The sequence below is a fragment of the Takifugu rubripes genome, chromosome 1, assembly GCF_901000725.2.
Source record: "Takifugu rubripes chromosome 1, fTakRub1.2, whole genome shotgun sequence".
Taxonomy (NCBI): Eukaryota; Metazoa; Chordata; class Actinopteri; order Tetraodontiformes; family Tetraodontidae; genus Takifugu; species Takifugu rubripes.
Window position 1 is genome coordinate 19,903,521 of NC_042285.1, and position 13,421 is coordinate 19,916,941.

General features: G+C 41.8%; 1 protein-coding gene across 1 annotated transcript; it reads right to left on the reverse strand.

Moving 5' to 3' along the window:
- Positions 1-3,055: 3,055 nt before the first annotated feature.
- On the reverse strand, positions 3,056-12,860 carry LOC115249137 (sodium channel protein type 2 subunit alpha-like). The gene is made up of 16 exons (XM_029833590.1): positions 12,538-12,860; positions 11,526-11,658; positions 11,206-11,444; positions 10,937-11,110; positions 10,489-10,845; positions 9,922-10,386; positions 8,952-9,087; positions 8,709-8,863; positions 8,416-8,589; positions 8,196-8,318; positions 7,238-7,513; positions 7,092-7,148; positions 6,817-6,954; positions 6,542-6,646; positions 6,166-6,436; positions 3,056-6,075 (listed from the first exon to the last, which is right to left on the reverse strand). The coding sequence occupies exons 1-16, from the start codon at positions 12,682-12,684 to the stop codon at positions 4,913-4,915; spliced, it is 4,113 nt and encodes a 1,370-aa protein (XP_029689450.1). The 5' UTR covers positions 12,685-12,860; the 3' UTR covers positions 3,056-4,912.
- Positions 12,861-13,421: the final 561 nt, after the last annotated feature.

The following is a 13,421-nucleotide window of genomic DNA, read 5'->3' on the forward strand; positions in this document are numbered from 1 at the left end:
CTTTTGAGAAGCCGTGCGATGAACCACTGATGTGGGGAAACAGACTTGCAGCCTCTACTTTGTACCCCAACAAGCCGTTTTTATGTTGATGTTGTCGCCATCTTGCGCCTTCTACTTTCGCGTTATCCCGTAACCCAGCAACGCTTCGCACTGGATACTTCCGCACTGGATACTTCCGGGGTCACTGGGATTTCCGGTCTGGTTCTTGGATTGCAGTGAAGAAATTAAAAAAAAATCAAACACACACACACACACACACACACACACACACACACACACACACACACACACACTCCGCTGTTTTTACTGTATATCTTGAATTGCGTGGGAATCAGTAACGTGATTAATGACGTGAAACGTACACGCGACGCAATTACGCAAAATATTTTTGTCCAGTTCATCATCTGTCACCAGATGGCGCGATTTCACTCTAAATAAATGTAAACGACACCACCCAGACAGCAATTCTCCTGATAATAGTGATAAAAATCATTAAATGGGTAAAAATGATTTCATTAATGCAGAATAAAAATACTGTACACCTTATTCTGTCGTTGAGCTCTCGTGATTGGAGTTCCGAGACATTTTGCATGCTAAGGCTAAATCTTGAATACATTTTGAATATATGGAAAATATTTAAGGTTACACAGACAGTGGTTGGATTAATGTGGTTAGTGGTGATTTGTGCTATGTTGCACTGGTAGTCTCTATGACAGATGTAGTTGAGTCAAAACATTAAAAGGTATTGTCTATTTTGATAGTATTTTTTCAGAACTTTGGGGTCACTGCAAAACCTTTGGGAAGCATTGTATATCTTTAAAAAGATGCATGTACATATATCACAACTCACTGTCGAAATATGACTTCCTGCAGCATGTGGTAATGGTCAGTAAATGTTATGCAATAACATGTGCACTGACTGTTAAACATCGTTTGTATATAGCTGGAATGTCAGTGCAGCCTGTGTCCATCATGGGTGCAACTGATACAGGAGAGGTCTTTCAGTACGTGTCAGATACTATTCGGCACTAACCCTGGCACATAATCATTACTCTCTGCAGCACACACCAGTGGGAGAGTAAATCAGGTTGGTATTGAGCTCTAAGCATGTGCAGCAGTGGGAAATGCCAGTAGCTCACAGCTTTCAAACTTTATTGTCACAGGCTATTGTACCTAGGCATTCACATTAAATATCAGACACATGATACAAACAGTTATCAAATCCTTAATCTCCTAATTAATCCGTCAGAAAGAGGTGTTATTTTATTTTTATTTGTATTAATACTGCTAGGCATATGGTAGATAATATAGGTGTTGTTCTCTGCAAAAAGCAATAAATACTGCATATGGTGTTGCACTTACAAAGAATACATTTGAAAACCTATTAGAGGAAATACTGTGGATTATGCACCCCTGGGGATACACTGCTGTAGCATTCTAATGGCTGTATCCATTGTGGCTTGTACAGACCATTATTGATCAAAGAGCCATAGCCAATAATACAAGCCGCTCACTTACTAATGAGCTCATTTCTTTTTCCATATGTTTTGCAAAAAACAAAGTTGCTCGAGACTTGATGGCACACGCATCTTGTGAATACAGGTAAATAAACAAGGTTTTTGAGAAAAAATGATGTCAGTAAAATGATGCTCTCCTCTGAAAGGGATTTATACAGTCTGTCTGGTGTTGGGGACTCACTGTTGGAGCAGTTCAGTGTCTGCATCCGTATGTGCGTGCACATGTGTGTGCTAGCACAGTGCGGAGGTAGGGCCATAAGGCTACTTACCACTACCTAATCTAATGGAGTTTTTTTCCTGTCCACAGTAAATAAAATTACAGAGCTGTTATGGCTGCTGTTCTCAGATTTCTTCTGGAATTGTTTCCCCCCTTACCATTTTCATGCATGCCAGTGGCAAGATGCCAAGCCAAAGAGAGATCTTTTCACATATTATTATTCCATATTTAAGACTCCCAGGGTAGGAATGACAGGCCCACTTCCTATTCTCCATGTTGGATGTCATGTTACTGGGCAACCAGCAGGGTGAATGACTACTCATTGTGAAGGAAATCCGTTTACTCCACCTGTTGTTTTGTAGGCTGCCATAATTATAGTGACTCCTTTATATAATCTGGCTGGTTGTTGGTTTATCCTTCAAACATAACTCACTTGTGCTTTTGAGTATTTTGGTAGACGTAAACTACCAAGTGTGTGCTGCTGCAAACTGCAAAAACGATCATCTGTGTGAGGCAGAATGAATGAATGTTCAGAGGTCTGAAGATTCACCAGTTACAACAGGTAACAGCAGTGCTGAACTGTGATAAATATTCGACTCCTATTAATAATTGATGAAATGTTCTGCCTCCCTCAGATGCTAATAGTTTCCGGCAGGAGTCGCAAAGCTTAGACATATTTCAGCATCTTGGACGCACGTTTGATGAACTCAAGTGCAAAATGTAACTAAAACTTTAAGATTCAAGGTTTAAAGCTTCTTAAAAAATAGAATTAATCAAAGACTTAATGCCGATATATCTTTGTGTTCCTGAAATTAATACAAAATAAAGTGTGGTTGAATTCATATTTCAAGATCAACATGAAAAAACCCAAAACCAAACAAAAAAAACATTTAAATTAAATCCATTTAGATATCGTCATGCATCAAAATTTTCAACTGTAATAGCATAGCAACAAAGAAAAAAACCCACAAAAGCATTGACACACAATAAAAATAGTCATTTCTTTATATGAAAAAAACATCTCTTTGTTAGCTGAGGTTTTTAAATGCTAAATTGTCTGAATAGCACAAACAAAGTAATAATACAATAAGATTGACTATTAGATTAAAATGGAAAACCTGCTGAATTTAAGGAGAAAAAAAATAGTTCTTCCTCATGGCCTCTGGTTAAGTTCTTCTTAGAGTAGAAATAGATTTTTTTAAATATAATTTAAGTCCAATTCCTCTAACTCACACCCACCTCAAATAGAAACTGGATCTTTGATTCTCCTGAGACAAAATGTAAAGCGGTTGTCTTGATAAAACAAAGGTTTTACACAATCTTGATGCATGTCATCTTTATTCTTTGTCATTTCGGTAAAATGAATTATACTGTAAGAGTTGCATGCAGTTAGTCGTACACTACAAGCATTATGCATATTCATGATGTAAAATTCTGTGCAAACAAAACATTTTTCAGTATGCATAAAGTATAATGTAAGTACTGAATGTTCTGATTACATGCAAAATATACTTTGAGGATTGGCATTATAGATTTATAACATGGAATAAGAGATTGAGCTGTGACACAGTTGAGAGGGGGCATCGCAGCTGCAGGAACAACAGACACAAGTGACACAACCGCAGCTCCATAATGTAAACAGAAATAGGAAACACGTTCTTGAGTCGGTCATTTAGAAGATCCGGAGTTGAATTTCATCCAACAAGATATTCATCATTATAATGACCTGAGAGGTCGATTGTTAAAAAACAACAAAACAAAGAAAACATACACGTGCACACACACATAGACACACACACACACACACACATAAAATGGCTGTTATTCCAGGCACCATTTCCAAACAAAAGCAGGTGATTTTAATAAAATAAAGCTTGGATGCACTTTTGGAGAAGAATGCTGTTCATTTAATAGTTCTTATGGGCATTTGTAGCCAGTGTCAGATTAAGAAATGTTTAACCGTATTCAAAAAACCAGCCTGTATAGCATTTTTGTCCAGCTTTAAATAACATTGGATTCATATGCACGTGTTGTGTGTATTATTGTGTGTGTCCGGCAGCAGCTCATAGTCTTAGTGTCCTCTTGAGGCTAATGTTCTTTTGAATAAACTGTTCCAGATACAAATGACCCTAATAACCTGAACAGAACGTACTGTCTATCTGCCCGTCTGAATGAACACAGTGAAACACGAAGGATATATCTGGATTCTCACAATAGGTAATAAATAGTCAGGTTAAATAAATGCCATCATTTCTTACAGGATGACAACAGACAATAGGAGGGAAACGAAGATCTGTCAGCATGTTGGAGAAGAAAAGAATGACACCAGAAACCCTCAGATTATCTGCTCAAGGACATCATCCTTCAACAGGTTCAGTCTGACGTTTTCATATGGTCATAATTAGCTCTACAAGCATCCCTGTGTGATCGAAGGAAACGGCTATTTACTGCTCTGAAACTGATAATCAATCATCATCCATCAATAGCCAAAACACTTCTCCAAAACATGAAAATAAACAAACCATCCTGATTTGTGCACCTCACGAAGCATGACGTGCGTGAGAGAGGGAGAGTTACACTCTGGCATGCATTACCATGGTGAAAAGATTCATGCAGGTCCAACTTTGGGTCTCATTGCAGCATCTCTGACACGGCACCTGTGGAGTATTCCAAGTGCTCTCAGTTAGAAAGAATCGATGGCTAAAGTGATGCTGCTTCCTGTGAAGAGTGATGTCGAAGGACAAACTTTATGAAAAGTTAAAAAAAAAGGTATAAAAAGTCAAGAAACCAAGTTTGACTGAGTAATAACAATGAAGGGTGTTTGGTTTCCCGCTTGTGACATAAGTAGGTAACGTAATACAGTCAGTGATATAACGACCATTCATGAAAATGGACTGAAAAACTAGATGCAACCGACATGTAAGCGTTACTGAATGCATCTTTCAGAATTCTGAATCATCTCCAGAGTCAACCTCGAGGCTCCTTTTCTCCCGGTAAAGACAGAAAGAGCAACTTAGGCACCATCCTTTAGAATCAAGTAAGCACGATCAGTTTGGCATAGATATCCATACTGAAGAAAAGAGTCCAGTGGATGTCTCAGTCACTACGCAAGATTGTAAACATGTTGCCATCAGTTAAAATGTCTTTGTCGCGCCTCTGCCTTCCGTAAACCTCGCGCTTACACATCTTTACACTCAACCTCCCTTTCGCTTTTGTCCTTTTCGTATTTATGTTTGCCGCTCGCTGCCACGCTGTTACACGCCATCGGAGGCGTCTGTTCGCTTTCGTCGGTGCCGGAAATTTCTTTGGGTGCGTCTGTGTTGCCATCCTCCTTATCATCGATTGTTCTGTCCCTTTGAATATCATTCACTGCTACGGGGCTCTTGACAGGAGACCGTTGGCTTGCGTACTGTCTGTAAGCCCGCTGGATGACGGTGGCTGATGTGTCCTCCAGTTTGCGGCGGAGGGTGGTGGTTATGGGCTCGTAGGACACTTTGGAAGGATTGGAAGCCATGAAACGCACCTCCATCTGCTCCCTGAGGATGTCCATCTCGCCGCCCTCGCCCAGAACCCGTTTTGTGAATGCAAAGAGGATGTCCAGACAGTGAATGCGTTCCCCGCTCACCATGGGTAGGTCCATGGAGATTAGCTCAAGCTTGTTGGGTTTGGGTAAGCATAAGGGCGGGTCCAGGGAGTCCGCGAAGTCTGAGAGCTTATTGAACTCCATGAACTGCGTCGCACGAGGATCGAACCTTTCCCAGACCTCGTAAAACATTTCAAAGTCGTCCTCGCTCAGTGGGTCTGCGCTTTCCTCGGTGGCCACCCCAAAGTTTTCCAGGATAACTGCAATGTACATGTTGACCACAATCAGGAAGCATATGATAATGTAGCTCACGAAGAAGGCAATGCCCACAGGAGGATTTCCACAGTCCCCTTTAACGGAACTGCCAGGGTGCTCTGTGCTATTGTCACAGTCATCTGCGTGTTTGTTGAGGATTGGAGCCAGAAGCTTGTCCCACCCCCCAGAGGTGGTGATCTGGAACAAACAGAGCATGCTGTTGCCGAATGTCTCAAAGTTAAACATGTCGTCGATGTCCGATTCCTTCTTGACGTAAGCGAAGTTGGACATGCCAAAGATGGCGTAGATAAACATCACCAGGAAGAGCAAAAGGCCGATGTTGAACAAGGCAGGAAGTGACATCATCAAGGCAAACAAGAGTGTGCGGATTCCTTTGGCACTTTTGATAAGACGGAGGACGCGGCCGATCCGAGCCAGTCGGATGACTCTGAACAGGGTCGGCGAGACAAAATAATTCTCGATCAACTCTGAGAGAAACACACCTTGGAAGAGAAAGCAAAACAAGTTAATCTTTGAATGAAGCCAAAAGCTTAGACTTATCTGAGCAGCACAGCGATGGAAGAACACCATACCGATGATTGATAGGATGACGACGATGAAATCAAATATATTCCACCCATTTGTGAAAAAGTAGTGACGAAGGGAGATCATCTTCAACAAGCACTCTCCCGTGAAGATGACAATGAACACCACATTAATATTGTAGAGAATTCTGCCCATTTCTTCGGACTGGTCGGCAGTTTCCACCATCATAGTCACCATGTTGAGCCATATTAGGACCATTATCACAATATCGAAGGCTTGTTTTGTGGTGAAGTCGAAGATGTACCCTTGAATTTTGTTCTGTAACAGATACAAGATCAAGATACCTGAAAGTACTGAAAACCTCTGGGGGAAGGGGGGTGTATGTAATGCAGATGGCATGCAGTCAGTATTAAAATGGCCTACTGATGGTCTTGGAATGGGTTTTTGTGGCTTCTTTGACCCTAGCTTTTTCATGGCGTTGTAGTATTTCTTCTGCTCTTCAGTCATGAAGATGTCTTGACCACCTAAGTAAAAATTGGAAGAGGAATTTGTTAAATCACATCACATGAAAAGGAAGAAAAAAAAACAATGTTTTATGTTTTAATTTTAACAATATTTTCAATACGGTTTTAGCATCAAGTGAAATATTACTGAAATGTGTGATATTCATTTAATGAGATGGCAGATTTGATACTTATCTTTTTCTTTTGCTGATTGAAATTGTCAATGATGACGCCGATAAAGAGGTTGAGTGTGAAAAAAGCTCCAAATATAATGAAAACCACAAAATACAGGTACATCTTTAGGTTGATTTCATAGTCTGGCTGTTCATCAGGCTAAAGTGGCAGAACAAAATTTAAAGAACCAATTAGGCAACAACTTTATTCTTTTATTTTGCCATTTGAAAATACAAGAAAGAAAAACAACCAAATAATCATTTAATTTCAATTTTTTCTTTAAAAAAAGATTTCACCTTGCTTTGGGAGTCCACAGCAGCGTACATGAGGTCCGTCCACCCCTTAAATGTAGCCTGTGTAAAAACAAACCAATGTCCGTGTTTATGTCTTGATGATTTGCCACAAATAATGCAAATAGCCAACAAACTAAAATGTTTCTTACCACTTGCAGCAGTGCAAGATAGCCCAGGCCAACATTGTCAAAGTTAACTTTTAGATTTGTCCAACGAGCAACATCTTGGCCTAAATTGATACAATCATTCTTTGTTTTCACTTCTGTTGGAAGGAAAGGCTGATTTGTGGTTCTGCGGATACACATTCGGAACTTTCCCGCAAACAAATTCACTCCCATGATGCTGAAGATGAGCCAGAAGATGAGACATACCAGCAGCACATTGAAGATAGAAGGTATGGCTCCTAACAGAGCATTGACAACCACCTACACACCAAACACACAGACATAAGCCACTCATACAGACGTCAATAATAGAATTGAACCAAAAAAAATCCCGTTAAGGCTAAAAATCAATTGACCTACAGGGCCTTTTAGCAAGATACAGCAAACGTTTACGAAAAACACAGAAATCATTCAGACTTGCATTTGTCTGTGAAACGCTGTTCTTGCAAATGTGGGATCCAACTGTCCACCATGAGGAAAGACCATCATCTTAACAGTGTTGTATCTTTAGACCACCACAGTCTGAGGCCAATCAATATGTGCTACATTGATTTCAACAGCTGATACACTCTCCCATCCCACTACGTCAGCTGCTGCTGTTAGCCCAGGCTTGCACCGCGCAGGAAAATTACATAACGGTACAACATCTGAGAGAGTGCTGCTAACTGCCCCAAACTCTGAAAACGAATTTGATGTTTTCACTTTATTATTTAAGGTTTGGATTTAACTGATGATTGTAAATGGGTGGGTTAGCTTAGCCTAGCCTAGCCTAGCACAGAGGCTATAAAAGGTAAAATAAGACTGGTCAGAATGTATTTTAAGGTGATAAATGGACAGATTTTAATTTAAAAAGTAATTACTTTAAATTCTCCAGTAACACAGCAGTCTACAACCACTGGAACCAATGATAACAATTTGGGGTGTGGAAACATGTGAAGCTTACCCTCATGCCTTCAAAGCGTGAAAGGGCTCTCAGGGGCCTTAGGGCTCTCAGGGTTCTCAGAGATTTTATAGCACCCAGTTCAGAATATCCCAGTGCATTGGCTACCAAACTGATCAGTGACACCTGCAATACATCCAACAAAAAGAAGAAACAACCTTTTTTAATGAGGAGACGTGCTACTGTCGTCACAAGGTACCTTCTGCTGAACTTCTGAACCTACATCAACAATGAGGAAGTCCAGCCAGCACCAAGCATTTGTGAAGTACTTGGCAAATCCATAGGCCACCCACTTCAGTAGCATCTCCAGAATGAAAATATAGGTGAAGATTTTATCTGCAAACTCCAACAAGATTTTAACTGTCTTCCTCTTCTCGCTGTTGATATCTTCACATGCCTTGATGTGGAAAAAGTAAAATTAATTGTTGCAAACAGAAAGACAAGTTTTATCTATAAAATGTGTAAATGGTGTGAGTCGAGGCTTGACAAGTGTGTTTCTTCTCCATGCAGTCTTACCAGCGCTCCGCTGCTGAGCAGGATCATGAAGATGATAAAGCTCTCGAACCAGCTGTGCTCTACTATTCGGTAGCAGGTTTTTCTCAGCGTCCACCACATTTTCCCCCAGCCCGCCTCCACGTTTACCTGGCAGCACTGGAACCTTTGCACGCAGCCTGGGGAGAGACAAAAGGTGATGGGGAATTAGCCATTTTGCACAGAAGCTGCACTGGTTTCAGTTGTGCCAGTGGCTGTAATCCTCACCGTCAAAAAAGCAGGCGTCCGGTTCCATAGCTTTGTCGAGTTCAAAGTCCACCGACTCCCCTCTCTCGCCGTCCAGGGGACAGTCCACTGTGCTGCCCTCAGAGGAGCTGTACTCGTCGTCGTCTTCTTCTACATTCTGTACATGGAAGCGTTAATTGAGTGGTCGAATCATTTGTAACGTGGCAATGGCACTTAAAATTTGATATGCTGCCTTTGTAAAAAGAAAATGTAATTTTAAGGTTGAGTTTTCAGTCACAATGATGGGAGTCCTGGCTAACTGAGCTGGAAATCTACCACCGGGGCTGAAGAAGCACCATCATTGTGTTCCAATAACACAATGAAAATCCAAAAAAGGCCTGCTGGTGCAAAGGACCCACATGACCTCTACTTCAGCCTTCTGTTGAATCGCTTTCTACAGGGTGTGTCTCCTAATAGCTGGCAGATGAGAACTGCTTGAATGCTTTCCTGGAGAAAGCAGGGGGCAATTGGCTGTCCTGGGACCGGCTAATGCAGTGCAGGCAATGATGTAAGCATGTTACTGCCATATACTGTATTATGTGAGACAATTCAGAGCTGATGCTCTGCACTTTCATCCACACGCGGCCTTGTCTTCCACGTTATGTAGGGTGTAGTATCATGGAAAACCCCACAAACAGAGATAAACAGGTGCGTGTTTGTTCTGAGATCAGAAAACAATTAGAAACCATTGAAGTTAGCAGCACAGCATTCTGACTATTAGTTCCAAATGAGGCACATCCTGTATTAGATATACAGTACATCAGATATAATAGGCAAAACAATACTGACAATCCTGAGATTTAAATGGTGCATGATTTAATGGCTGCTCTACACCGCTACCGGCTAATGTAGGGAGCTCAAACCAACGCAGAAATCCTTTGCAGTCATAAGCAGACATGGAAGCATTATTTAAGACACGTTATTTGCAACATAAAAGCATAAACGTGCTCACCACATGGCACGCTGCTTCAGATGAGACGCTGCTGAAGTCTTCTGTGTTGAGGTTTTCAAAGTCGGACTCTCCCACAGCGATGGGGACTGTGATGGTCAGGCTGGGGTTGTTGATGAAGGACATGATGGAGTCATCGCTCCTGCTGCTGACGATGTACTTGTCTCCACTTTTGTCCACCCCATTGCCGTTCTTAGCAAAGTTTTTCAGCGTGTGGTTGGGGACTCCGTTGGGCCCTGTAGGCTTGTGGAGCTCATCCAGAGACTTGTCCTCGGCCTTCCCTGCCTTCTCCCCTCGGAGGCAGGCACTTCTGCACCTGCTTTGGATGAAAGCCTTGACGAAGGCGATGCCTCTTTGAATGCGGGCGATTGCTATCTGCAAATTGTTTGTGTCACTGTCATCTTCGTTCGCTAACATTTTGTCAGCGCTGAATGAACTCAGCAGCAGGGCCAGGAAGAGATTCAGCACCTGTCAGGAAATCACACAAGTTCATGTTAAGTTGGTTTTTTTGCTCAAAAACTTGACTACTGTTACACAAGGTGGAAATGACCGTAAAAGCTGATAATGTACCACAAGGTTTCCGATAACCATGACCATCATGTAGAGAATGATGCACATGGTCATCCCAGACACCTCCATACAGTCCCACATGGTCTCTATCCACTCTCCACAAAGCACTCGGAACACAATGAGGAATGAATGGAAGAAGTCACTCATGTGCCACCTGGGCAGCTCGCAGTTGGCGGAGATTTTGCACACACAGTCCCTGTAGTTTTTTCCAAACAGCTGCATGCCCACCACAGCAAAGATGAACACCACGATGGCCAGCACCAGGGTCAGGTTGCCCAAAGCCCCAACTGAATTGCCAATAATTTTGATCAGGGTGTTAAGAGTGGGCCACGATTTAGCCAACTTGAAGACTCTGAGCTATTAAAAATAACAGAGACAAAGAGACAGTGAGCCAAATCACATTTTTCTACACCTGGCTGCACCAGAAAAAGCTGGTTTGCACTCTTACCAGTCGGAATGATCTGAGAACAGACATGCCAACCACATTTGCCAAAAACAGTTCCATTAGGCTTAAGGTGACAATGATGCCATCGAAAATATTCCACCCTGTCTGAAAGTAATAATATGGGTCCAAAGCGATGATCTTGAGCACCATTTCAGCAGTGAAGATGCAGGTGAACACCTTCATAAAAACAGAGACATAGCAGCCATTTTAAACATGGCGTCCTTTCAGGAAAAAAGGGAAAATCTTATCAGGCCATTCTGCAGCCCACTCACCACATTGCCCACAGTCAGCATTCTGCTGAAGCTGCCAGACATTGGATAATGCTCCATGGCCATAAACAGTGTGTTTAGTACAATGCAGATGGTGATAGTTAAGTCCGCAAATGGATCCATTACAATCAGGTTGACCACTTTCTTGAACTTCATCCATACTGGACAACATTCCCAGATGAGGACGGTTTCTGCAAAAGTGTACCAGCATGAGGGGCACTTCTGTCTTGACTCTTCCAGCTCTGAAAAGCAAACCACAACAACAGGACATTTAAGTCCCTGTTCTTTTTTCACGTCTGACCTGGACTGCCACGCCCACCTACCCTCCATTGTGCTTGTTATGACACTAGCTATACTTTGAGCTCTCTGCCTGGCCTCCGGGCCCTCCAGGAGGTCCATAAACTCCTGGTGAGGTCCCCCGTCTGCTCCTTGGTACTCTGTGTCAGTGGTGTCACCCTGAAGAGGAAACAGTTGTTACAAACGCAACTCCAAAAGTCACGGAAACACAAATATCTGAGAATTTTGCATTACATTTTACAAATGAAATGAGTTTGCATGAAAAACATTCACATTTCTTCATCAGTTTCACCTAAATATATACAGAATAATGAATGATGATACTGCATGATAGTGCACACATGCAGTCACATTGCAAACTTTACAATATAATGACAAAAACTGTAAAACTGTAAGCAGAGAGTGGTATACAGTAGTTACAAGGATCTTTTCTTTATGTTTATCTAACCAGCTGGGCTCTCAATTAAAGACAGTGTGAACAAGTGCACATCCTGAGAGATAAACCATAATTTTGACTGTTACATTGATCATAAAGGTATAAAATCACAAGGTTCAGGTATATGAATACAGCCTTACACACAATGGTAAACATTAGAGCTGTGCCATATCACCATATTAAGATTAAGATGAACTTTATTCATCCCCGTGGGGAAATTGAATTATTATTAATTATTAATTGAATATTAGCAATGTCAATGTGAATGTGTTAATATGCTGATGGCACAAAGCAGGACGGTCGCTTTGAGACGGAACAATAAAAAAACTTTCAGAGGAATCATTCTTTAAAAAAGCAGAGAAAAAAACATGCATCAAGACATAAATAGCAAAATGTTAAATATGGATTTTAAGGGTGGAAATATCTGGGAAATCACTGATGGCTTGTTCACTGCAATTGAAAGTACACAGGGCAATGCAGAACACGAGTAAAAACTGGGGGGAAAACAACGAAAAGAAAAGTGAAACAGAGCTGCAGAGATAAAAGTCCATCTGGCTTGCACAAGCCTTTCTTACATTATCTCCGGTGGAGGCCATATCTACCATCAGTATAGGCAGAGGGAGCCCCACAGGTAACGACGGGAGTGAATTCCCACCCACCAGAGAAACAACCCCATTGCAGTCTATAGAGCTGCGCTTGATCCCACTGGTTGGAAGCAGAAGATGCGACAAGAAGCTGCACTGGCTCATGCTGCTGTCGCGTCGATCACGACTCCTGGGAAGAAACAAAGAGCCCCTCCGATTCAGGTTGCCCTCAAAAATGCTGTTCTCATCATCCGCAAACTCCGTTTCGGAGCCCACGTCACGTGTCTGGCTGTGGGAACTGAAAAGGCTGGTCCGGCTGTTCCGTCGGTCTGAGAACAGGGGTCCGCGAAAACTCAGAAAAGACTAAGAGAGAAAGATACTCTTCAGTGGATGCATGAAATTTGCCGCTTGCAGACAGGAAAGCTTGGAGGTGATGAAGATGATGAGAATGGTGTGATGGCAGAGGTGGTCGTGATGATGGTTAAGCATCGTGAAAAAACTTGTGACAGAAATGAAAAAAGTGGATTTTGATGACAAAAGGCAGGAATGATGGTGATGAATATGGCGAAGGCAACAATGACACATGGAAAAGATGGCAGCAGATCAGCAGATACAAAGACATATTACAGTACATGGTGCTGTAAACACACACACACACACACACACTATAGATTAAAGGTCTGTTACTGTGAATAACTGAAACTATTTTTTCCCAACTTCATTTAAAGCACAGTTTACAGTTCATGATCACAGTGTTTCCTTACAGAAATACAATAAATTTCTTTTATCAATGTAGACAGAGAAGCAAAATTGGAAATGCTCTGCTTACAAAGGCCTATAGATGGGAGCAGCGATGGCAGAGAGGCACAGGTTGGAGAAAGCCACTGTTTTTTTCATAGACA

Excerpts from the sequence above, each read along its gene's own strand:
- LOC115249137 (XM_029833590.1), bottom strand. The coding sequence starts at position 12,684 with ATGAGCCAGTGCAGCTTCTTGTCGCATCTTCTGCTTCCAACCAGTGGG. Across the intron at positions 8,590-8,708 it reads TGCTCAGCAGCGGAGCGCTG|GCATGTGAAGATATCAACAG; the intron begins GTAAGACTGCAT and ends TTCCACATCAAG. Across the intron at positions 6,437-6,541 it reads AACCCATTCCAAGACCATCA|AACAAAATTCAAGGGTACAT; the intron begins GTAGGCCATTTT and ends TATCTGTTACAG.